We start from the raw sequence: 27447 nt of genomic DNA, 5'->3' as shown, positions 1-27447 counted from the left end.
AGAGTATATTAACTTTGATTGGATAACGGTTGGTTGTACAGGTATAAAGGAATCGAGATAGATATAGACTTCCATATATCAAAATCATCAGTATCGAAAAAAAATTCGATTGAGCCATGTCCGTCCGTCCGTCTGTCCGTTAACACGATAACTTGAGTAAATTTTGAGGTATCTTGATGAAATTTGGTATGTAAGTTCCTGGGCACTCATCTCAGATCACTATTTAAAATGAACGATATCGAACAATAACCACGCCCACTTTTTCGATATCGAAAATTTCGAAAAATCGAAAAGTGCGATAATTCATTACCAAATACGGATTAAGCGATGAAACTTGGTACATGAGTTGAACTTATGACGCAGAATAGAAAACTAGTAAAATTTTGGACAATGGGCGTGGCACCGCCCACTTTTAAAAGAAGGTAATTTTGAAGTTTTGCAAGCTGTAATTTGGTAGTCGTTGAAGATATCATGATGAAATTTGGCAGGAACGTAACTCTTATTACTATATGTCTGCTTAATACAAATTAGCAACATCGGAGAACGACCACGCCCACTTTTTAAAATTTTTTTTTTTTAATTCAAATTTTAAAAGAAAAGTTAATATCTTTACAGTATATAAGTAAATTATGTCAACATTCAACCCCAGTAATGATATGTTGCAACAAAATACAAAAATAAAAGAAAATTTTAAAATGGGCGTGGCTCCGCCCTTTTTCATTTAATTTGTCTAGGATACTTTTAATGCCATAAGTCGAACAAAAATTTACCAATCCTTGTGAAATTTGGTAGAGGCTTAGATTCTAGGACGATAACTGTTTTCTGTGAAAAAGGGCGAAATCGGTTGAAGCCACTCCCAGTTTTTATACACAGTCGGCCGTCTGTCCTTCCGCTCGGCCGTTAACACGATAACTTGAGCAAAAATCGATATATCTTTACTAAACTCAGTTCACGTACTTATCTGAACTCACTTTGTATTGGTGTAAAAAATGGCCGAAATCCGACTATGACCACGCCCACTTTTTCGATATCGAAAATTAAGAAAAATGAAAAAAATGCCATAATTATATACCAAATACGAAAAAAGGGATGAAACATGGTAATTGTATTGGTCTATTGACGCAAAATATAACTTTAGAAAAAAACTTGGTAAAATGGGTGTGACACCTACCATATTAAGTAGAAGAAAATGAAAAAGTTTTGCAGGGCGAAATCAAAAGCCCTTGGAATCTTGGAAGGAATACTGTTCGTGGTATTACATATATAAATAAATTAGCGGTACCCGACAGATGGTGTTCTGGATCACCCTGGTCCACATTTTGGTCGATATCTCGAAAACGCCTTCACATATACAACTAAGGGCAACTCCCTTTTAAAACCCTCACTAATACCTTCAATTTGATACCCATATCGTACAAACACATTCTAGAGTCACCCCTGGTCCACGTTTATGGCGATATCTCGAAAAGGCGTCCACATATAGAGCTAAGGCCCACTCCTTTTTAAAATACTCATTAACACCTTTCATTTGATACCCTTATCGTACAAAAAAATTCTAGAGTCACCCCTGGCCCACCTTTATGGTGATATCTCGAAAAGACATCCACCTATAGAACTAAGGCCCACTCCCTTTTAAAATACTCATTAACACCTTTCATTTGATACCCATATCGTACAAACAAATTCTAGAGTCACCCCTGGTCCACCTTTATGGCGATATCTTGAAAAGGCGTCCACCTATAGAACTAAGGCCCACGCCCTTTTAAAATACTCATTAGCACCTTTCATTTGATACCCATATCGTACAAACAAATTCTAGAGTCACCCCTGGTCCACCTTTATGGCGATATCTTGAAAAGGCGTTCACCTATAGAACTAAGGCCCACGCCCTTTTAAAATACTCATTAACACCTTTCATTTGATACCCATATCGTACAAACAAATTCTAGTCACCCCTGGTCCACCTTTATGGCGATATCTCGAAAAGGCGTCCACCTATAGAACTAAGGCCCACGTTCTTTTAAAATACTCATTAACACCTTTCATTTGATACCCATATTGTACAAACGCATTCTAGAGTCACCCCTGGTCCACGTTTATGGCGATATCCCGAAAAGGCGTCCACCCATAGAACTAAGGCCCACTCCCTTTTAAAACACTTATTAACACCTTTCGTTTGATACCCATATTGTACAAAAGCATTCTAGAGTCAACCCTGGTCCACTTTTATAACGATATTCCGAAAAGGCGTCCACCTATAGAACTAAGGCCCACTCCCTTTTAAAATACTCATTAACACCTTTCATTTGATACCCATATAGTACAAACAAATTCTAGAGTCACCCCTGGTCCACCTTTATGGCGATATCTCGAAAAGGCGTCGACATATAGAACTAAGGCCCACGCCCTCTTAAAATACTCATTAGCACCTTTCATTTGATACTCATATCGTACAAACAAATTCTAGAGTCACCCCTGGTCCATCTTTATGGTGATATCTCGAAAAGGCGTCCATCTATAGAACTTAGGCCCACGCCCTTTTAAAATACTCATTAATACCTTTTATTTGATACCCATATCGTACAAAATAAATTCTAGAGTCACCCCTGGTCCACCTTTATGGCGATATCTCGAAAAGGCGTCCACCTATAGAACTTGGGCCCATTCCCTTTTAAAATTATCATTAACACATTTCATTTGATACTCATATCGTACAAACAAATTCTAGAGTCAGGCCTGGTCCACCTTTATGGCGATATCCCTAAATGGCGTCCATCTATAGAACTATGGCCCACTTCCATTTGATACACATGTCATACAAACACATTCCAGGGTTACCCTAGGTTCTTTTTACAACATGGTGATTTTCCCGTACTTTGTCTCCACAGCTCTCAACTGAGTATGTAATGTTCGGTTACACCCGAACTTAGCCTTCCTTACTTGTTTTTATAACATTTTTATTAAAATGAATATTTATTTAAAAATTGAAAGAATGTTATAATACATACAAAGACCATAGATGATACCAATGACGCCAACTATATCGAAATCACGATGAAAGCAAAGGCTATTAATTTCCGTCTGTGCGGCTTGCGGGAAGATGTGCACTTTGGAGCGTGGTGCATCGGTGTTCTCAATATCCTGTAGACTTTAGACAAGTTTTTTTTTAGCATTTTTAAGTACTTTTTTATATCTCGACTACTTACTCTTGTACAAAAATCGGCCAGATTCACAAATCGTTGTGAAATAACATTATTATACATGGCTTTCAACTTTAAATCCCTCATTTCTTTGTTTTATATTATAACAGCTTTTGAGCGCCAATAATTGGATAAATAAAAGCAATTAGTGTTATAAAATTACTTTTTTTTTCGTTTTTTTGAATGCTATTAATTGTTAATTAATCGCTCTTGACATTTGTCCACAATGGCTCTTGATGTGCAATTTGGCAAGAAAGCAAAACAAATGAGTGGGAATGCATACAAAAGATAATAATGCAAAAATGATATCTCTCCTTCCCTCTCTGACATTCACCAAAACCATGGCGGAACCATACAAGGTGGTAGCATGGTGACATACCTACAAACATAAATAAAAGTTCATGTATTTTGTTTTTGTAAATCGATGGACTTATGTCAAAATCGTAATGCGCCGACAGTTGATGTATCAAATCATATTAAAAAAAGAACAAATCAGCTGTCACCATGCTACCACCTTGTATAGTTCCGCCATAGCCAGAACAAACTCTTTTGTTGTAGAGGAGATGACAGCTGAAGACGTTGCATTTGCATACGTGATCATTTACCCACATACATACAGGGCAACGAAGAGATAACTCACACACAGATGTAATCATCAGCCGAAGTAGTACTCACATATACACACGCATATAGCTATGAGAGAGACTATAAACTACAAATATACATGTACATATATGGCTGGTAACCAGGCGTGAAGTTCGCGAAGTTACTAGATCTTAGGAGAAATGGGTGAACGAGGCAACAGAGAGTATAAAAGCCGCGATTTAAACACGCAATTAGTTCTGATGTAAGAGTTATTGTGAAGTACTCTCAAAGTAGTCTAATAAAGACCATTTGGCATTATTGAATATTGGAGTTATTTATTCAACAGTTTAGCGATTTGAGCGTTAGCAGAAGGTTTGAATAAGCGGAATTTTCCTAAATTCGTTACAATACCCTTATGTTCTGTAAAAGTACGTGCTACCACAAGTAACTTGGCTGTCTTCAAATGGAAGAACATAAACAAACGATCACGTCTTGATCGCCGGCAGATATACGATATCGAGGTCTATATCTCATATTAGACGATAAACTTGTAGCATCTGCAAATGTCTCTGTGGAACTATGAAAGTGCATGCAGTGTTCCGCGGAAACTTTCCCGTCGGGAAGCTGCGAACGAAAAAGATTACCCCACTCGGCTCTTACACGTGCTCACGGATAGCAATAACCGAAGTAAGTTATGTAAAAAACACTTCTCATCATTGCTGTTTAGTGCAGACGTGGATCATCAAACTCCAACGTTTGGCATGCGTTTACATCACTGGAGCAATACACAAAAGCTCAACTGCGATAATGGAGGCACTGCAGGAGCTGAACGCGCTGCCGAATAGACAAAAGGGCGCATTGTGGAGAAAATAACAAAAGAATTGTGTGACAGAGCGAAAATAATTCAATTTCGCAAATCCCACTCATCCAGTTTTCAAGGGACGACATTGACAAGTTTCTAAGATTTGAGAAAAAGGTTTAAAATAGAGTTGTGAAATGAAGCTAAATGGAACACATATTAAGGGGTTTCATCGAAATCATACACTTGTATGGTAGACTAATGGCTCGAACACACCAGAGGGCTTTGAAGCAGAAATATTCGAACCTAGAACAAAAATGTCCGCACCACTGTAACTGTTCCTGAGCAAATTGCAGGAGGAAGTATTCGCCATAAGTTGTGTTCAACTCTGATATATCTGCAACGAGGATACGCAAACGAGAGCATCGTTTTGCTTAGCGATAGTCATGCGACTCTTAAGGAACTATACGCGACTGAGATGAAATACTCAATGGTCCTTGACCGTGTGGAGGGAATGAATGAATCGGCTAGTAAATGGCAACAACATCAGGCTTCAGAGGGGTAAAAGGGTAAATAGCAGGCAGAGCTCATGAGAGAAACCAAAACTGGAAACAAACCATAGGACTGCAATAAACAAAAGCATTGCTAGGAAGATACAATACCTCCCCAAAAGTAAATTAAGAATGTTAATAGGGACTTATAACTGTCTCTGCAGACTCTAGTGTTACAGCTTCCCTCATTTGGGAGATACAGGACAATACTTGATCTACTTTGGAAAGAGAGTTAGCTGACTAGACTTGTTAGGCGGCTAAACCCCGACTAAAGTGGATGATGAAACTCCGACCAGTTAATGGTTTCAATACACCTTTTTAGTAGCAATCAAGTACCTACCTATGATCTACCTATTTAATCAAAGGATTTATTTTAAGACATAAATTTTTCTCAATCCAATCCACATGTCAATTACTTTATCACTAACCCAAGGCGAATTCAGTACCAGGTGTTATTATCCCAACATCTGATTGCTTTTTCTTGATTATTTTCCAAACAACGCCTTGTTCTACATGTAAGTTAATCGGACTTGACATTCTTTTGCACGACGAATTGGTGTGTGGATTTGCCTTGCACTAACCCAATGATGCTTTTAAAATTCTGAAGTTTTGTATTTTTTACAATAAAACACAATAGCGAATATAACGCGAACAAAGTTTTGTTTGTTTGTCGTACTTATTAATTAGGCAAACTTTGTATCTCGTTGTGAAAGTAATTGAATTGAATAATTAATTTTCAATCCATTCTCTTTTCTTTTATGCAAACATGACGTCAACCACAATTTGAATATAACAAAAAAAAAAAAACACAAAAAAAAAATTGCTTGCAATAAAATATAGGCCAAAGCACTTGGACGTGTTCTATTCGACCAGGTTTGCCGCCAATTGAATTTACTGGAGGCCGATTACTTTGGTTTGGAATATCAGGAAATATCTACACACACAAAATATTGGCTGGACCTTGAGAAACCCTTGAATCGACAAGTTGGTCTATCGCTCATTGACCCGGTGCTACGTTTCTGTGTTAAATTCTATACGCCAGATCCAGCGCAACTTGAAGAAGAGTATACAAGGTGAGTTTGAAAAATTTTTTTGTGTGTGAATTTTTTCAAAAGGATATATGCGCACTAGGCTGTACTTTATTTGGCAACTTAAAGATCATTCTATAAATGCGCGTTGGGTGTAAAGAATGTGGTTTGGAATAGATAACAGACAGGAGGTACTAAGTTTCTATCAATTCCATAACAAAAGATCAATTTTCCGAAAGTGCTGCGCCCAACAAATATACAAGAAATACTTGAATCCTTTTCTTCTCTTCAAAGCGTACTTCAATCTTAAGTTAAATTGCGAGTCTAAAAGGTACTAAACAGCAATATTGAGTTCGTTTAGGGGCTGCTTCACCTCCTTGGCGCCAATTGGGGCTGCCCCAAGGTCACTGTAAAGCTCCGACATTTTGTTCCAAAGTACATATATTGAAACGACTCTTGGTCAGTTCTAGTACTGAACGCTAGTAAGTAAAGATTCTTCAGAATCTGAAATCGACTCTTTGCTGTCAACGATCTACCAGTGACCATACCCCACCTGCCTTTGAACCAAGCAAACACTGAGAGTGAAAGAGATTGCTCCTCCGACGGCCTGAAGTTCAATAGTGGGTGCAGTCGTAACCAAACCTGCCGTGGAAAAGTGTTAAAAGACAAAAAAAGAGATCAGATCCAACTGTCTTAACCTCCTCTCAGTAGGAATCAACAACACAAGGCTTCGCATTGTGCGTATAGGTGCAGTTGCTAGTCAGGCGAAGCCTGCACTTGATACTCGGGGTATACTGAGGATCTGTGTCGCAAGAACCCTGAGTCGTAGTACAATACTTGTGGGTAGCAGAATGCAAAATACACACCAGGCTAACCTTGGAGTGCAGATTGGTCAGGGACTGACCATAATTCCGAGGAAAACGGTTTGCTGCCTGCCGAGTAGCTTGTTTGTTTATCTTAAACAAACCTCCTCACGTAATAGGTATTGCGGTCCCCCTATAAAGTTCAACGCGCACTGCCTTGGTGGGAAGGGTGTTAAGAGTTTCGTTAGATGAGTTTTACATAAGTTGAGCACTGCAAGAGCCATCTAGTCCCAGGCGTAACTGTTTCTGAAACTGCAGCCAATATCGGGGAGTATGATAAACTGATTTTCTTGTGCCAATTTGAATTGGTTTAAGAGAGCGACTCTTCGTAATATTTAAAGTGAAGAGGGACTATCTTTAATAAAGAATTTTGTTAAGTGTGTATGTTATCATCCGGTTTTCGATTTGTTATCGCTGCGCTATCGTTTGTTGCCGACTAGGATTTTTTAGCGATGACAACGGTTATTGACGAATTTTCGTTTTTTCAACGATAAGGAGCCGATAAGTCGTCGAAAACAAACAAATTACAATAAAAAAAACTGAAATCAAGCATTTGACAGTCGATAACGTTGTTATCGACAACAAACTAATAACAATTCGATAACGTTGTTATCGACAACAAACTAAATCCGATAAAGCTAAGACACCACTTCGATAACAAATCGATATCTCGTCGATGCCGTTTTTATCAACAACAAATGGAGAACAGTTCAATACTATACCTATAACTTGCCGATGACTTTGCAATCGATTACAAACCGATAAGACTCGATAACAAGCTGATAACTTTCCAATCACTTCTCCAATTGTCCCAAAGTTATACGGAAACGGCCCTAAAACGTTCCCAACATGGTCCTGAAAAAAAAAAACTCGAAGTAGGTCACATAATGGTCTATAAATAATCCCGAGAATAATCCCGACAAAATTCCCATATAGACCTGAGCTGAGCCCTATGTACTTACATCAATTCAAAAGGTTTCGAATTTGTTATAAAATGTTACGAAAGTCGTATCGAAAATATCACATCATTATGAAAATATTCTCAATTAATCCACCCATAAATATTTCCGCACATCTTCTAGGAATAGTCACGAATTATTGATAAACTCGTCAAATAAAAGTTCCTCATTTTCGAGAGATTGGCCGTGGTGTGATTGCACACTCTGAGGTCATAACTACTAAATTTTGATTGCTGACCTTTGGCATTCTATGGCCTAACGAACTTATCTAATGATAGCCTGCTTTATTGCTCAATAAAAAATATTTTCCATATAAATGCGGCTTACCCTAATGTGCCGATTAGATACTGACTCACATACATATTTTTAGGTATCTTTTTTGTTTGCAAATCAAACGAGACTTGGCCAATGGAAGTTTGCAATGCAATGACAATACCGCTACCCTTATGGCAAGTTACATAGTGCAAGCATCATGTGGTGATTATGTGCCTGAGGATTATCCTGATCATACCTATTTGTCATCGTATCGTTTTGTACCACATCAGGATGCAACAATGCAACGTAAAATCATGGAAAATCATAAGAAGCATGTGTAAGTATGAATGTTATTTATTGTTGTTGTAATTGTGTAAGCTTGCTTTACGAGATAATCCTTGAAACTTACAGCTTTACTACTTACTATATTATGCATAAAAACACATTTACATATGTGTGAGCTTAGTAAATATATATGTAGGAAATAGTGATAAAACAGTTGGATTTTTTAAGAAACCGAACTTAGTAAAGATCCCTGTTCGGGATCTCTTTCTTTCTATACTCAGCTGTGCACAGCTAACAGAGTATATTAATTTTGTTTGCATAACGGTACCCCGTAACGGCATAAACTAATCGAGATAGATATAGACTTCTATATATCAAAATGATCTGTGCGAAAAAAGAAATTAAATTAGGCATGTTCGTCCGTCCGTCCATAAACACGATAACTTGAGTAAATTTTGAGGTATCTTAATGAAATTTCGTATGTAAGTTCCTGGGCACTCATCTCAAATCGTTATTTAAAATGAACGAAATCGGACTGTAACCACGCCCACTTTTTCGATATCGAAAATTTTGAAAAACCGAAAAAGTGCGATAATTCATTACCAAAGACGGATAAAGCGATGAAACTTGGTAGGTGGGTTGACCTTATGACGTAGAATAGAAAATTAGTAAAATTTTGGACAATGGGCGTGGCACCGCCCACTTTTGAAAGAAGGTAATTTGAAAGTTTTGCAAGCCGTATTCTGGCAGTCGTTGACGATATCATGATGAAATTTGGCAAGAGCGTTACTCCTATTCCTATATGTGTGCTAAATAAAAATTAGCAAAATCGGATAACGAACACGCCCACTTAAAAAAAAAATTTTAAGTCAAATTATAACAAAAAATTTAATATCTTTACAGTATATAAGTAAATTATGTCAACATTCAACTCCAGTAATGATATGGTGCAACAATATACAAAAAGAAAAGAAAATTTCAAAATGGGCGTGGCTCCGCCCTTTTTTATTTAATTTGTCTAGAATAATTTTAATGCCATAAGTCGAACAAAAATTTACCAATCCTTGTGAAATTTGGTAGCGGCATAGATTCTATGGCGATAACTGGTTTCTGTGAAAATCGGTGAAATCGGTTAAAGCCACGCCCAGTTTTTATACGCAGTCGACCGTCTGTCCTTCCGCTTGGCCGTTAACACGATAACTTGAGCAAAAATCGATATATCTGTACTAAACTCAGTTCACGTACTTATCTGAACTCACTTTGTATTGGTATAAAAAATGGCCGAAATTCGACTATGACCACGCCCACTTTTTCGATATCGGAAATTACGAAAAATGAAAAAAATAATTCTATACCAAATACGAAAAAAGGGATGAAACATGGTAATTGGATTGGTTTATTGACGCAAAATATAAGTTTAGAGAAAAATTTGTAAAATTGGTGTGACACCTACCATATTAAGTAGAAGAAAATGAAAAAGTTCTGCAGGGCGAAATCAAAAGCCCTTGGAATCTTGGCAGGAATACTGTTCGTGGTATTACATATATAAATAAATTAGCGGTACCCGACAGATGATATTCTGGGTCACCCTGGTCCACATTTTCTTCGATATCTCGAAAACGGCTTCACATATACAACTAAGGGCAACTCCCTTTTAAAACCCTCACTAATACCTTCAATTTGATACCCATATCGTACAAACACATTCTAGAGTCACCCCTGGTCCACGTTTATGGCGATATCTCGAAAAGGCGTCCACATATAGAGCTAAGGCCCACTCCCTTTTAAAACCCTCATTAATACTTTTAATTTGATACCCATATCGTACAAACGCATTCTGAAGTCAGTGCTGGTCCACCTTTATGGCGATATCTCGAAATGGCGGCCCCCTATAGAACTATGGCTCACTCCCTTTTAAAATACTCTTTAATACCTTCCATTTGATAACCATGTCAAACCAACACATTCCAGGGTTACCCTAGCTTCATTTTCCTACATGGTGATTCTCCCTTATTTTGTCTCCAAAAGTCTCAGCTGGGTATGTAATGTTCGGTTACACCCGAACTTAGACTTCCTTACTTGTTTAGATTGACTTCTGACTTCAGCAAATTTTTGAAAATCAACCTATTTCAGAATTCTTAGTAGGATGCCCTACATCAAAACCTTTCAAACACCCTATCTAAGAAGCTAATTGAATACCCCACGTCCTCAGAATAAAATACAAGTACGTACAACGCCCGCTTCATTACATTTTACCCTGAGTTAGGACGTTTTTTGAAACGATCTCTAAGATAGAACGCCCTTCCGCCAGAGCCTGAGATAAGACGCTTTCCAAAAAAACTTACAAATAGACCTTTCTTCAAAAAAAATGTAGAGATAAGTCGTTTTTGAACAAGTAGCCGAGCTAAGGCGATATTTCACTCATCATCATCATTAGTTGGCGCTCATCTATCCCGGCTTCGCTATAACTGGCGTCAATTAGCAGCAGCACCAAGAGAAGTCAAGCTCATTCACCTGTCTCCCTCAACTCAGTGGAGGTCTTCCACTTCCTCTGCTTCCAAACTGTAGTTAGCTTGAAATATTATTTGAACGGAGCGTCTTCGTCCATTTGTCCGGGTTATGCGAAATAACATAACCCCACAAGCGAAACCTGTGGACTTTTATTCATTGCACTATCTTCATATCTGCGTTGCGTCCAGCTCATACAGCGCGTCATTATACCTACTTCAATACTTCCGTCGGCATGACACATAGAATAAATCTTGCGAAGAACTTTTCCCTCGAACACTAAAACACACATTAGAACTAGTATGATGAGCGATTGTAGAGCGTGATATTTGTTCTTCAGTCAAAAGAAGCACTTCTTGACAAGAGTTATTCTCCGTTTGATTTCTAAGTTGACATTATTTTTACTGTTAATGCTGGCTCCCAGATAGACGAAGTCCTTTCGTCGAGACACCTATAGATCAATAATGACCTAACTCAAAAATCTGAAATTTCGAGGTTATGAATACCCCGAGTTTCGCAATTCAATACCTACCGGACTGTATACTCGATTGACTAATATTTCTACTACACTGCGAGAAAAGCATTTGTAAAAAATTAAAACTGCATAAGCGCATATGGGTGGGAGAAGCAGTAAGTTTTTCGCGTTTTCTGAACATTGCGATTTTTCGAGTTGATCGGTATTTTGATCTAGGCGTTCGATATATCCGTCAACGATGACGTAGCTACCAGGACGATAATGCGCCGATTCTCTCTTGGATGACAGCAAGTACATCGTCTTGTTCACAGGATCCAATTTTTTTTCTTTTTATCTAATTCAGAGAAGGCAGAAAGTGATATGTTGGAACATTTCTCCGTATTACTTGTATACGCGTTAACGAGGTGAAATCATCCAGTGAGCTCTGCTCTAAGTTTAGTAAGGGCCAGGCGAAAATACCTCAGACTGAATATCATAATATATCCAAAACCTAATGAGGGGTTAAGTTAAGCACCAGCCGAAAGTGTATAATTTCAACGAAGTTATATGCGTAATACCTTTTTGGTCTGTTGTTGTAGTTGTTTCAAACGTTAAAACACTCCTCAAAGGCTTAGGAAGTGTTGCGTGTATGACATTGAATTTGGTACGCTCCGGTAGAATCACCTACTTCTCAGTGAAAATTCATCTGCCTTGCAGCTGCCGTTCGGGGTCGGCATAAAACATGGAGGTCCCGTCTCGCCAATTTGTGGGAAAAGTGAAAAAGGAGCACCACAAATTGGAAGAGAAGCTCGGCCTAAAATGTCTTCGGAGGTTATCGTGCCTTGCATTCATTTATTTATTTAACGACGGGCATACCTATCACGTAGATTTACCTGAGTACTCTTAGCGATTGTCGTATTAAGAAATCTTCCTCATATTGGGGAAGTGTACTATAGGGGACTCATTTTCTTGAGACTTCGTGGATGCATTTTTAATAACACTCAATAATTTTGTGATTTATTTTATACGACCTTTCTAGCGGTCAATCTCCTGCTGAAGCCGATTTGAATCTTCTCGAAACAGCTAGACGTTGCGAACTGTACGGTATGAAAATGCATCCGGCGAAAGATGTTGAGGGTGTGCCACTCAATTTAGCGGTGGCTCATATGGGCATTGCGGTTTTCCAAAATATCACACGTATCAATACATTCTCATGGGCAAAAATACGAAAAATATCATTTAAGCGTAAACGATTCCTAGTGAAATTACACCCCGAAGGATATGTGAGTAAATGATCCAAACATTTTTTATATACCAACTAAATGTGAGCTAATAATTAATATTCTTAACTTTTGTAGGGTTACTACAAAGATACCGTGGAATTTTTCTTTGAAGGTCGTAATGAATGTAAAAACTTTTGGAAAAAATGTGTAGAAAATCATGGTTTCTTCCGCTGTGCTGCTGTTCAGAATCAGCCTAGGCGTAAAGCGCGCGTTTTATCACGTGGTAGTTCATTCCGGTTGGTTTTAGTTCAATTTATTACTATGTATATGTACATTACGGTGTCCGTTATTTCCCAGTCTAGATAGAAATGTGGGCGATGATGATGAGATCTTTGAAATAAGTGACAGAGGACGTGGCAATGAAGCATTTTTTTCCGTTCACTGACTATTTCTAACTGTATTTATGTGTAGTTATAAGGTACACATTTTTGCTCATGAGTTGGGCGAATACAAAATTCAACCGTAAGCGTAGTGTAACCACAGGCGTAGTTGTTGTTGTTGTTGTTGTATCAGTGCTTCGCCCCACCTAACAGCCGCAACCGATCACAAATTGTCATCAATATCCTCTGACGCGAGTCCAAGGAAACTTGCTGTTTCAACAGGGGTGGGCCATAAGGAAAGGGGTGTTAGAGGCGTTGGTTCCACATTACAATTGAAGAGATGGTTGGTGTCATGTGGGGACACATTGAAAGCGGGGCATACATTTTGTATGTCGGGGTTGATTCTGGATAGGTAATAGTTTAACCTGTTACAGTATCCAGAACGAAGTTGAGCAAGAGTGACACGCGTTTCCCTGGGGAGTATGCGTTCCTCTTCCGCGAGTTTTGGATACTTTTCTTTGAGTACTGGATACACCGGGCAATTCCCGGCATAAAGGTCCGACACCTGTTTGTGGAGTTCACCAAGGACCTGCTTGTGTTTTTTCGCTTCATACGGCTGGGTTCTCAGGTGCCGTATTTCTTCAAAATGCTTACGGAGATGACTTCTTAAGCCCCTAGGCGGTGCTGGCTCATCAATCAGATGTCTGTTGGGATGCTCAGGTTTCTGGGTATTCAACAGCAACTGTTTGGTCAGCATCTCATTTCTCTCCCTGATGGGGAGTATTCTCGCCTCATTATGCAGATAGTGTTCTGGGGACATAAGAAGACAGCCCGTGGCGATTCTGAGAGCAGTATTTTGGCAGGCCTATAGCTTCTACCAGTGGGTAATTTTTAGTCTTGGCGACCATATGGGTGACGCGTAGCACGTAATCGGATGGCTAATTGCTTTGTATGTAGTCATGAGCGTGGGATTTGAGGATTTTGTTACGTCTCTGAATTCTCGGAACAATTGCGGCTGCGTGCTCACCAAAATGTAGATCCTGATCAAACGTCACACCGAAGATTTTGGGGTGTAGGACAGTCGGTAGCGTAGTGCCATCGACGTGGATGTTCAAAATGGACGACATTTGGGACGTCCATGTTGTAAATAAGGTCGCGGAAAATTTAGTCGGTGATAATGCCAGGTTTCGCGAGGTGAAAAGACTGGAGAGATCAGGGAGGTAGCCGTTTATTCTATTGCAAAGCTCATCGATCTGAGGGCCTGGGCCTGTGGCCATTATTGTGCAGTCATCAGCGTAGGAAACGATTGTAACTCCTTCCGGTGGTGAAGGTAGCTTAGATATGTAGAAATTAAACAAAAGTGGGGAGAGGACACCACCCTGTGGCACCCCTTGTTTAATTCTTCTTGGTTTTGATGTTTCGTTTCTAAATTGCACGGATGCCTGCCGACCACCCAGATAATTTGCGGTCCACCTTTTAAGACATGGGGGAAGGGTAGACCCATCCAGGTCTTGCAGTAACGAGCCATGGTTGACCATATCAAAAGCTTTTGATAGGTCTAGCGCTACGAGTACTGTTCTATGGTGGGGGTTTTGATTTAAACCGCAATTTATCTGGGTGTCTATGGCATTTACGTTGGTTTAGCGTGACCAATGGCGTCCTCAACCTCTTTAGCGGTGATGGTGATTGGTGATTGGTGACGCGCTGAATTTGTGTTTATGTGCGTGTCTGTTGGCCCTCCGTCTATCTTTGTCGACCGTAGAATGCATTATATATTGTCGGCAGAAAGCGCTCGCGCATTTTTTCGCATCCGACAGCACTTTATCGCCAAAGGCGATGGAAACTTTGTCTTTGTGCTTAGACGGATTCGATAGGGACTTTACGGTGGACCAAAGTTTACCCACACCGGTAGAGAGGTTACAATCTCTTAGGTGCTCCTCCCATTTCGCCCGCTTGTGTTCATCCACAAGCAATCTGATGCGTTGGTTTATATCCTTTATTTGGGGTCGCCTGGATCACGCTGTCTTATAAGGTCACGTTCTCTCGCTAAGTTTGCGGCCCCCGCCGGGAAGTGGGGCCGAATTTCGGGAATTCTCCCGGCGGGAATGAAACGAGCCGAGGCGGATTCAATAACCTTGCGGAAGGCACGCTCCCCTTGGAGGGCATCAGTCGGGATAGGGAAGGCAGCGTAGTCGTTGGAAGCGGTATGCCCTATTAGGGAATATAGAGATATGTGTAGTGTAGGCGTAGGATGTAGTGCAGGCGTAGTGTGCGTAGATAATGTAAGCCTAAGTGTACTCACTGCACTGCATAATGTAGGAACAATGCACGTGGTACAGTTAATATTAGCGAAATATTCCAGAAAATCAACTAAAGCAAAAGAAAGGAAGGAAAGGAGGGGTTTGTTATAGGTTATATATACGACTAACAAACGAGTTATTGAGTGTTAAAAATTTGCAATCGATAACAAAGGTTGTCGATGAGTTGATCAATTATGTTTCGCTGAGCTATCGATTTGTTCTCGAAAAATTATCGATTTGTTATGAGAGTGTTACCGATATATTATCGGCGTGTTATCAATTTGCTGTCGAAAAGCTATCGAAACGTTTGAAAGGTTATCAATTCGTTATCAAGAAGAAATCAATTTGTTATCGAAAAGTAACCGATTTACTATTGGAAAGTTATCGATTATTGAAAATGAGTTATAAATTTTTTCGAGTGTTAACAATTTTTTACCGGCGAGTTTCGATTTCTTATCAAATAGTGATTGATTTCCTAAAGGAATAATGCCAATTTGTTATCGGCAACCTAACGGTCAGCTATGAAACAAATGCTGATAACAGTTCAATATTAAATCGATTACATATTTAAAACGCGTCGAGAGCAAGCCAATAAGAAACAAATATGAACCCGGTAACAAATTGATAACTCGGCAATAACAAACCGATAACTCGATGATAACAAATTATTGTCGATAATTATCCGATAAGAATCCGATGGGGCTCTGCTCAAAGAGCTTACTTTTGTCTAGTAAAATTACACCTGCTCTAGCTTAAGCAGAAATGAAGTTAAGCTAATTAGTTGTAGTCTTGGGATATATATGACTGATGATGTTGTTGTTGTAGCGATAAAAACAGCCAACAAAGGTTTTGGGGAGTATCATCGTTATTGATGGTCCTTTGCCGGATATAGATCCGGAACGTTCCGGTAATAAGCAGCTTTAAGATAAAAGCCCGACCATCTTGGGAACGATTTGATATGACCACATTGAACCTTCTAGGCTAAGCCGCCCCCATCCCCTATTTCCATGGGGAACGTGGGGTCGCCAGACCTTGCTAAAGAAACAAGATTCCTCAAGGGTGGGTGAGGTTTACAATTTGGTTGAAGAAACTGTATATTGCGCTAGTAACCCCTTGACAGAGTGGCACTACACAACCCCTTGAACCATTTGGGTATTTTAGTCGCCTCTTATGACAGGCATACCTGACCGGGTATATTAAAAGGCTGCTAACCCATTCGGGCTACATATGACTCATCTTTCTTGACGGTTCACCTGCATGCTTACTAGGGCGGGTCAAATTGTATAGGGAAAAATGGGGAAAAAAACGGATTGGGATATAAAATTTTCTAACAAGATTAGGGAGGCTCGAAACTCATTTCAGACCTATGGTCCCTTGGACAATATTACTCAGTATGACCCATAGGTTCAGAAACTGGATGTGCCTTTTCAACAATAAATTTTACCCACCCTAATGCTTACATATTGGACTTCACAAGTACTCACCCCTTTAAGTTTGGCCTTCGTTCTATTTACGATTATTTTGAAAAAAAAAACACGCCTTTCAAAAATTGGCGATACAAATCAATTGAAATTGTTAAAAATTTATAGTAAACCACCAAAATATAAAAGTACCAACTAGGGAAGTAATGGACATCATCTTCTACATAAATAAATGTCTTATTAAATTAGAATATAATTTTATTATTTCAGCTATAGCGGTAAAACACAAAAACAAATAATTGAATTCGTGCGAGAAAATTACGTCAAACGTCAAAATTTCCAAAGGTGAGTGCTTCAGAGTGTTTGTTTAATACATATTTCGTAATTTGTTTTAGTTTTCATTCAATAAACATATTATGATTTATGCAAATAATTTTATTCCAGCATTCGCATTGACTAAAAAAAAATTCAAACGAAATCGAATGCTACTCAAATGCATATTTCATTTACTAAAGCGATTTGAAATATTTATATTTTTGCAACAGTCGTTTCAGGAGCATATGAGCTATACAGGATAAAGTACAAATGCTTTTATAATTTTTATATGTGGTAAAATTTCGGTATTTCTGAAACCCTATTTTCATTTTCTCAAAAAATTAATGAATTTTCCAGATTTATATTTGAGTCTTCCTAAATTAAATTTAGATGATCTGAAACATGGTTCAAATTTAAAGAGGTTGTTCCACTTTTTCTTCTTGGCCACCATTGCCCTCATTTGACATAAACTGTGTTCAAGGCGAATTCAGTACCAGGTGTCGTTATTCGAACAGCTGATTGCTTCTTCTTGCTTCTTTTCCATGCAACGCCTTGTACTACAACATGTCAGTTAATAGGAATCAATGAAAATATTCTTTTGACTTGACATTCTTCTGTACGGCGAATTGGTTGAATTCGCTTTGCCACCACCTGGTATCAATTCGCCTTGACTGTGTTTTACCATTTCTTTTTCTGAAATAAATTTTTTATTTCGACATTATGTTGGGAAAAGCTGTAGTTCATTTCAAATCAACATAAATTTTACGAGCAATTTTTATTCTCAGCGTGATTTGCACACAGATTATATTAACTTTGATTGGATAAGGGTTGGTTGTACAGGTATAAAGGAATCGATATAGATATAGACTTCCATATATCAAAATCATCAGTATCGAAAAAAATTGGATTGACCCATGTCCGTCCGTCCGTCTGTCCGTTAACACGATTACTTGATTAAATATTGAGATATCTTCACCAAATTTGGTACACGAGCTTATCTGGACCCAGAATTGATTGGTATTGAAAATGAGCGAAATCGAATGATAACCACGCCCACTTTTTATATATATAACGTTTTGGAAAACACAAAAAACCTGGTTATTTAGTAAATAATATACGTAGAATGTTGAAATTTGACATGTGGACTGATATTGATACTCTTGATAAAAATTTGAAAAAAATTTTTTAAATGGGCGTGGCACCGCCCACTTGTGATAAAATCAATTTTACAAATGTTATTAATCATAAATCAAAAATCGTTAAACCTATCGTAACAAAATTAGGCAGAGAGGTTGCCTTTACTATAACCAATACTTTGAAGAAAAATTAACGAAATCGGTTAAGGACCACGCCCACTTTTATATAAAAGATTTTTAAAAGGATCGTGGACGAATAAAATAAGCTATATTTTTGCAAAAAGGAGCTTTATATCAATGGTATTTCATTTCCCAAGTGGATTTATAACAAAAAATAGGAAAAACTTCAAATTAAAAAAAAATGGGCGTGGCAACGCTTCTTTTTTGACTAAGCAATTTTCTATGTTTCGGAGGCCACAAGGGCCAATTAAACTTCCTTAACCCTAACGCCATAGTCGTAACCATACCCATATCTATAACCATCTCCAATGTGATCGATTAATGGTGCCTTAACCTAAAAATCGTGAAAATTTCATAAAAAAAGGAAGAAAACGCAAAAAATTACAAACATATTCCACAAAAAATAAGTCTCTTAGCCATAACGTATCCAAAACAATGAATAAAATCTACAAAAAGTTATTAAATTCACCAACTCAAATATTTTTAGGTTATGGATAATGCGAGAAACCAAAAACCAATTGGTTGGCTATGGTATGGTTATGGCGTTAGCGTTATGGTATGGCACCATTAATTGATTACATTGATTTTCATAAGGTAGTTTCGGTCAGCTGTTTTATTTGTTTATGTTTTTATGGTTATAAGTCACCATCAATTGGCCCCATAACTCGAAGCTAAATAACATATCGTAATGAAATTGGGTACACAAATTTTCCTTATAGCAGAAAATATTTCTAGTAAAAATGGACGGGATCGGTTAAAGGCCACGGCAACTTAGATATAAAACAAATTTTAAAGGGTCTTAGACTAGAATAATAAGCTATAACTTAGCAAAAAAATAGTTTTGAATCAATGATATTTCACTTATCAAGTTTTATTGTAAAAGGAAATAGGGAGACATTTTTTTTTAAACGGGCGGTGCCACGTGTTATGTAGAAAAGTAATTTATCTGAAATGAAATTTACAATTGAAGCTCACGCTGAGTATATAATGTTCGGTTACACCTGAACTTAGACACCTTGTTGTTTTTAATTTTGAAATAATTTGATTTCATCCTTTTGGAATCAAATTCTGAAACTGTTGTACAGTGTTATTCAACGAATATGCATTTGAGGCGAAAATAAGAAAAAAGAAAAACAAAATTCACACAAAAGTGGCTTTCAAGCACCCATTTATACTAATTTATCATAATTTATTTCTAAATGTATTTAGTTTGCTTACCCCCAAAATTACAAATCAAAGCATTTTCCATCAAATAATATCAAATGTTGTTATAAAATACCAATTCACTATACACGTACATAATTGAAATTTTATTTGCTTTTAAAAACATTTTTGTATTGTATTTGTTAAAAAAAAAATAATAATAACTAAAAACACGATTACATTGATTTTTATTCACACTATATGTAAAAAGAATATTAAATTCAAACCGCAAATTTCACGAAAACTAAGAATGCGCATGAGCCAAGAAAAAAAAAAAAAAGAAAAAAAAAATCGTTTAGCTTGATAACTTTTATCAGCCAATGGATTGACTGTAATAAATTTTTTTTTACTTAACAGTTGTATAAAGCTCAGAAAAGAGAAGAGGATTTAAAAAAACGAATTGATTATTAAATATTTAATGTGTGTGTGCTTTTTAAAAGAAAGAAAAAAACTTTTTAACTACATATTATGCAAGTTTAAATAAATTTTTTAGTTATCTTCCATATATTTTTTTATTGTCGAAAGGAATATATTTTCAAGATTATTTTATATTTTAATTTTGTTATATTGTGTATTCTATGCATTGATTGGCTAAATTTTATATGGTTTGTGTAGTATTTTGTATTAAAAAAACACTTAATTATGCCCTCAACTTAACTTCATACTCATCATCTCATCTATACAATAATGTACTTGCATTTGTATTGGTAATTGTACTTGTATTCGTATTTTGTGCTAAAAAAAGTAGTATTTTTTGTGTACAACGGAATGATGTATTTAATGGACAAGAGCCATTTATTTACATATACAATATTGAAAAATCAATATTTTTGTTTTTGAAATTTGACATTTGAATTTAGGTTGAAAAGTATGCTCATAAAAATTCTAAATTTTTACCTTGCACTGCCTTACCGACAGTTTCCAGTGATTTAGGTTTTTTCTCTATTTAGGTAGAAATTTAGGTCAACTCGCACACATCCTTAAAAAATGCACTTTTGTAGCTGAATGTACGCAAAACAATATCGAAACCGGTTTCGAAAATATTAGAAAATTCGCAAATATTTTACGGAAATTTAGAACTTTTTATTTGCAGTTCTTTGAACACAATTCGGAAAAAAATTGTCAAAAACCAGGAGTTTTGAGCGACTACTAACATGTACCAAGTTAGACTAAAATTGATTGGGATACATAACTGCATACTGAAAAAAGTTCTGATAACTCTTAATAAAAAATTGGAAATTCAAATGCATTATTCTTGAATTCTTGAAATTTTTTGAAAACGTTATTGAGATTATTTAGTAATTTGGGAAAAATTTAAAAAACGTGATATCAGAACGGGGAAGGCGACAGCTGTTTCGATTATACCTTTTAAATCTCTTCAAAAGCGTTTCTCACGGGAGTGGGATTCAAACGGGAGCTGGTTCAACTGCTACAAACACATACAGCCCAAGCCATGCCTTTGTTGTTGTCCAACCCAATTGCCTTGTATGCATGGATTTATTCTTTGGATAGTCATACTCTGTGTTAGAGGTTTACGCCGACCACTTTATCGGTGGCGGCGGCTGTGTGGGCGGCGCGCCGACGTACGCCGGTGTTTTTATTTTAAAAAGCTTGATTTTTCTATTTAAAAAACATTTAGGAAAGGTTTTGTTTGCATGTATTTAAGGAAATCAACGTTTTTGGCCATTACGGAAAGACCCGGGGGTTTTGCCTCAAAATCCTTTCGGAGGGATTTTCCGTCGTTCACTTACTCCAAAGAAGCTTCGAACCTAACCCCTGTCTTTGGAATTGGTAATACTGCGTCTGCTGAAAAGAAATAGAGATACATAACATGGTCGCACTTTTGTCTGTATATCTCGTGCAAAGCGTAGTTTCACCTGAGGTTAACTCCTAATAATCGTCGCGAACACAATTTCTTTAAATCATTTGTGGCTCCTTGGCGGTCACGCACAAAGGCGAGTTACGGTTGCTATTAATGGTCTATTAATACTAATGACTCTCGGGGCAGAGGGCGGCTCCAGTTTTTTCGGCTTTTTTTAAGAGCTACAATACCCGATGTGCGAAAAGTAGCAATCCCGACCACTAGTTGCTACCACGCCTCCTGACCCTCACACGTAACTCCGAAGACTTTCTAACGGATGTTTTTGTCACGCTATGCTGCCGAGCTACACCAGAGACAACTTGAAACGTTAGGGAGTGACTATTTGGCCAAGGATGCCGCCCTCGAAATCATAAGCAGTCTAAGTGGATGTCATTGCGTAACTCATGGGTGACAATCGTATAATCCTCGGCACATCTACATAATTAAAATTTTTCAAGGACCCTGGATAAAATTTTTAAAATGTAGACCAAAGTTTGCAGACGGTTGTGTTCACAACATTGATTTCAATAGTTTTCGTTAAATCAAAACGATATTTTAAAATGAAAGTCGACCGATGTTAAGTTGAAAGATGTGATGAATTATGATAGAAGAGCTCATTATGGATGACCGCGTAGCTTCAGTTTTCAGACTATTTCGACTGTCCACTAGTCCACTAGTTCGACTATCTTGGGAAAGCTTTTGCTTCACCACTTTGAGTGTTCTTGCGAAGGACAACACCTCACCTGGTAAATATATGTGCCTACGTATTCACATTTGTAAAAGGAGCCGTAACGTGTAGGTAATATTAAAACTTGGTTGATAGGCTATAATCAGTGTGATTCACTGCAAGGGACTAGCTTTGGATAGGGCCGCCAACTTTGGAAAATGTCAAACCGGGAGATGTGGGTGTTGAAGGATGAAGTGTGAAAATCAAAATTAACATTTCAGACGCTATTGTATAGTTTCGCAAATAAACAACACATGTTTGAATGTAAACCCAAGTGATTTTTCACACCCTTCTCATACGTACATATATTCTCAACTTAAGTATGAGGTAAGAATCATTTCAAAGGAGTGTTTATTCCCGTAGAACCTACTAAAGGATTTTTTATCACTGATTTCGCTTATTCTTTCAGCCTATCGCAATATAATTTTTTTTTTTAAATCGGCACCTTTTTTGATTAATTTGCTTTTTTTAAGAATTTGAAAACATGTTCGCCTTGGGTAATTTTATTTGAATTCATTGTTCATTATCAATTTTTTTTTTAAATATGCAAAGCATATAAAGTTATTATATATTTTTTAATGATTTTATTTGTGTCAATTTATACTTTATACCCAAAATCATAAACAATTACGAGATCTAAAAACCTATTTGTTTTTAAATTTCGAGGGCACATACATATTTGTGTAGTTGTTTTAGAGCATGTTATGTGTGCTTTGGTTTTGTAACCTTATCTTAAATAGTTCTTTAAATTTTTTTATATACACGTTTCAAGAAATTTTATATAAGTCTTTCTTTTTAAAATAATTTTTATTTATTTAATAACACAGACCGACAAAATTTAACTAACATTCAGACCTAGAAACCAGACTATATATTTCCGAAGGTTTATGATGCGCTGAATCCAAATCTGGCCTCAGTGCAAAAAACACCGTTTTTGCCCATATTTGAGGTTATGTAGCCTTGCAGATTTTTTTTTCACCAAAATTAAAGGATGGCATCTTTAACCACAAGTATTCTTCTTTCAAATGGCGTTGAGCTTGCTCAAATATAATTTGTTTTCGCTGAGATATCGCGTTTTGAAATTTTCATGTTTCTAAATTTTCCTACACCTGAAAATCGATTGAGGTAACTTACACATGATATATCGATTACTAATTTTCTTGAATTGAGTCTTATTTTTCTTAAAATTTTGTCTCACACCATAAGTGTGCTATCTCACCACACCACTACACTATCTAACCCTCGGGTACCGAGTCACACACAGCCTAGAAACCACCCCTACCACACCACAAGTAGGCAAACCCACATAACCTTGGGAACAGCGAGTTTAGTCGCATATTTGTCTTGAAATAAGTCTTATTTTTCTTGATATTTAGTACTACAAGTGAGCTAATTTACTTAACTTCTAACCCACCAACCCCCACGAACCCCCTAACATTTAGGATCTACGATTTAGAAACATGAAAATTTCAAAATGCGATATCTCAGCGAAAAAAATGATATATGAGCAAACTCAACGCCATTGGAAAGAAGAAGACTTGTATTTAAAGATGTCGTCCTTTAATTTTGGTGAAAGAAAACATCTGCAAAGCTACATAACCTCAAATATGGGCAAAAACGGTGTCTTTTAGGTTAGGATATCTCGAAAACCAGAGCTGATAGAGCAATTTTGAGGCCAGATTTCGTTCATCGCATCAAAATCCTTCGAAAATATGTAGTCCGGTTTCTGGGTCTGAGATACTGTCGGCCTATGTAATTTAAGAAAAACTTAAACAACGTGACATCACGACGGACAAAACGGTAGCTGTTTCGATTATACCTTGTAAGTATCTTCAAAGCCTTTTCTCACAGGAGTGAGTTGAACTGTTGACAAACTCATACAGCCAAAGCCATGCCTTTGTTGTTATGCAAGTTTTCCCGATTGCCTTATTTGCATAGTTTATTCTTTGGAGAGTACAAAATTTTGTATGCTAAACAAAAAAAAAAGCTACTATTTGTTGTTGGCAAGTTTATTTTATAAACTGGTTTTGCTTTGTTTTATTAATAGAATAACAAAGAATTAAATTTAATTATGAAAACCTTTTTTGGTTTTTTTTAAAGTAATTTTTTTTGTGTTGTTGAATAAGATTCCTTAATCCTTTTAGACGCACTTTTGTATGTATCTAGGTATGTGTGTAGTAGGAATATATTATACAGCAACGAAAATGGCAGTAGTATGTTTTTTTTTGTTCAAATATCGTCAATCGAGTGCTTCCTTTTCCTCGAAAGTTCGAGAAAACTCTACAGAACTGCCTACTAAATATTCAGATAACTCGTAAGAAAAAGTTTGAAATTTTCGCGAATTTTCGAAAACATTTTTGCAAAATTCATAGAAGTGCTTTCTTAAAATATCGAAAATAAAAAATTGGAATCTTATTGATGAAATTTGATTAAAATTGCGTTTGCTATTTTTATGTTCGCCACGTGAAAGGGGTTAGGGACTCTTTTTTTTTAAAAAGGTCAATGCATTTCGTATCTAAAAGAAAGTTTTACGCAAAACTCGAACGTTTTTTTTGGAGTTCTCTGAATTTTTTTTGAGTATGCAGTTTCTAGCCCAATCCAACAAGTCCAACAAAGTTGTCGTTTTAGATTCTTTTTATATAAAAAATCGTTTTCGAATGTTTGGCATAGTTTCAATTAAAAATTCATAGATTTTTTTTTAAAATATCGAATATAAAAAAAAAGAAAAATTAAATGGACGAAATTTGAAAAAAGAGGCACTGCTATTTTTCTGTTGAGATACCTGGAGCACGGACCGACCTGATTGAAAAAATGTAATCATGGTAGAGGGGCGAAGAAGAAGGGCGAAGTTCCAGAAGAAGAAGGATGGGATATAAGGATAGAGTAAGGAAAAGGGAAAGGAAGAGGAGGTAAATAAAAAAAAGCTTAAAGGAGAGGGAGTGCATATGCTTAAATAGGCGGGTTCCGATAAAAATACTTTCATAGCCAGAGCCTCATCGTTCATTCACATACCATGGCGTAGCCAGCGTGATTGCTGCTTGTGCGATATTAAGAGGGCTGTTTCCGCGTTAGTTGACGCAGTTTGCCCCTTTTGTGGGCCAGACAAAGAAGGCGTAAGATTCCATTCGTCAGGCATGCACTCGTCCGACCATACTTTGCAAAGAAGCTGATGCATGCCTAACCAACTCCTCGCCGCTGTATTTGAATAGCTCCGCCGACGTGCTACGTCTACCTAAGTTCAAGTACTGGAAAAAGAAACATCACAATCATTAGACAACAGTTTTTCAATTAGAAAATAAATTTCTCAGCTTAGTCGCCGCTATTTATTTATTTATTCAGTTCAGTATATGGTATTACTAACCTTACAGACTAGATAACAATTGTAGACTTATAATGATTTGGATTACTTATAAATTGATTAAAACATTAACTGTTCTAGTAACAATAAATTTACAGACTACATAGATAACGAAAAAAAATATATCAGTTAAAAAGTGTTTTGAACATTGGTTTTGGTAAAGAGAAATCAATGGCTGAAAAACTCGAGATACTATTAAATTCTGTTATTGCCCTAATGGACCTAATTAGAGGCAAAGAGGGTCCTCGCAAAATCCGTATAAAAGATATCTCGTCGTGTTAGGGACATGGAAGCGGATGCTCTCAAGAAGAAATGGAGCATCAATTGCACCTCTAATAATGTCAAAAACAAAAGTAAGGCCAAGGATGGTTCTTCTCCATTGAAGTGACTGAAGTGACTGAGTGCACATCTGGCTTCATATGAGGAAATCGGTTCAGAAAATTTCAGCGACCGCAACGCAAAGCGAAGAAAAGTTCTTTGCACCCGTTCGAGCCTCATAATATGGCACTCATGATACGGTCGCCAAATGAAACAAGCATATTCCAGCTTAGAACGAACGAGCGACGTGAACAGTAATTTAAGAGTATAAGGGTCAGTGAAATCTGAACTACAACGCCGAATGAAATCCAAAAGTGAATATGATTTAGCAATAGTAGTATTTAAATGAGTCGTGAATGAGACTTTGGAATCGAAAACTACCCCTTAATCCTTAATCTCTCTAAGAGTTGAGATACGAGCACCATCAAAGGAATACGAGGTGGTAATGTGGCTGCGCGATTTAACGAAGGTTACGTGAAAGCATTTTGGTTATTCGTTCTACACCATACTGTAATAATTCAAGTCTGACTGTATCAATTCCACATCAGAAGAATTTGATATGGTATTGAAAATCTTTTAAGTCGTCAGCGTATAGGAGTAAGTTAGAGTAATCGAATCAAGACGAAATGTCGATTATAAAAATGACAAACAGCATTGGCCCCAGGATACTACTTTGTGGCATAGCAGAGGTAGCCATACAAGAATTTGAGTAGGTGTTGTCAATCGCAACCACACAGCTTCTTTGGCTAAGGTATGATCTTAACCAAGATAAGAATATTGAGTGAAATACCAGACAGGCTAGCTTAGAGATCAATATTAAGTGACTAACCTTATCAAACGCTTCTGAGAAATCCGTGTATATAACATCAACTTGAAGACGGCTGTTGAAAGCGGATACGCAGAAATCAGAGAAAATTTAAAGGTTAGTCACAGTGGACCTAACGGACATAATGCCATGTTGATTTTCACATAGCATAAGCACCTAACGGAAAAATACATTTTCTGTTTAACGCTATACTCAAATAATTTCGATACCGTTGACAACTTTGCAATGGACCTATAATTGACGACGTTATTTTTATTGCCACTCTTGAAAGCTGGAGTAATATAGGTTATCTGCCGACCATCAATGAATTCACCACATTCGAGGGATTTGTTGAAAATTATAAGGAGGGGTAACGCTAGAGCCAAGCAATTTTTCAATACATAAGACTTCGGACTTACTTATACATTTTTTGAAGGGAAGTCCAAGTTGTGGTTGTTGTAGCGATAAGGACACTCCGCGAAGGCTTTGGGGAGTGTTATCGATATGGATGGTCCTTTGCAGGATGCAGATCCGGTACGTTCTGGTAACAATCGCTATTTTTGGTATGACCACATGCAATCTAGGCCATTACCGCCCTCCCACCCCCTAGATCCATCAGGAGTTCGGGGTGACCAGAACTTCGCCTGTTAATGAATCAGTATTCGCCACGGGTAGGAAGGCTGACAATTGGGTTGGAGAAGCTACATATATATTGCGCTGGCAACCCCTTGCG

General features: G+C 37.3%; 1 protein-coding gene across 9 annotated transcripts in view; it reads left to right on the top strand.

Annotated features, from left to right (window-relative positions):
• The window catches only part of Cdep (Chondrocyte-derived ezrin-like domain containing protein), a 160136-nt gene that overhangs the window by 70295 nt on the left and 62394 nt on the right, over nucleotides 1–27447 (top strand). For all 9 annotated transcript variants that reach the window (XM_067788140.1, XM_067788147.1, XM_067788111.1 and 6 more), the window contains 5 exons: nucleotides 5976–6208; nucleotides 8356–8577; nucleotides 12527–12770; nucleotides 12846–13006; nucleotides 17082–17156. In XM_067788140.1, the coding sequence (XP_067644241.1) occupies nucleotides 5976–6208; nucleotides 8356–8577; nucleotides 12527–12770; nucleotides 12846–13006; nucleotides 17082–17156 (935 nt within the window). The remainder of the gene's footprint in view (nucleotides 1–5975; nucleotides 6209–8355; nucleotides 8578–12526; nucleotides 12771–12845; nucleotides 13007–17081; nucleotides 17157–27447) is intronic.

Source organism: Eurosta solidaginis, chromosome 1 (assembly GCF_040869045.1).
Source record: "Eurosta solidaginis isolate ZX-2024a chromosome 1, ASM4086904v1, whole genome shotgun sequence".
Classification (NCBI taxonomy): Eukaryota; Metazoa; Arthropoda; class Insecta; order Diptera; family Tephritidae; genus Eurosta; species Eurosta solidaginis.
Note: the sequence above shows the minus strand (reverse complement) of the source record. Positions and strands in the feature narration are given on the sequence as shown.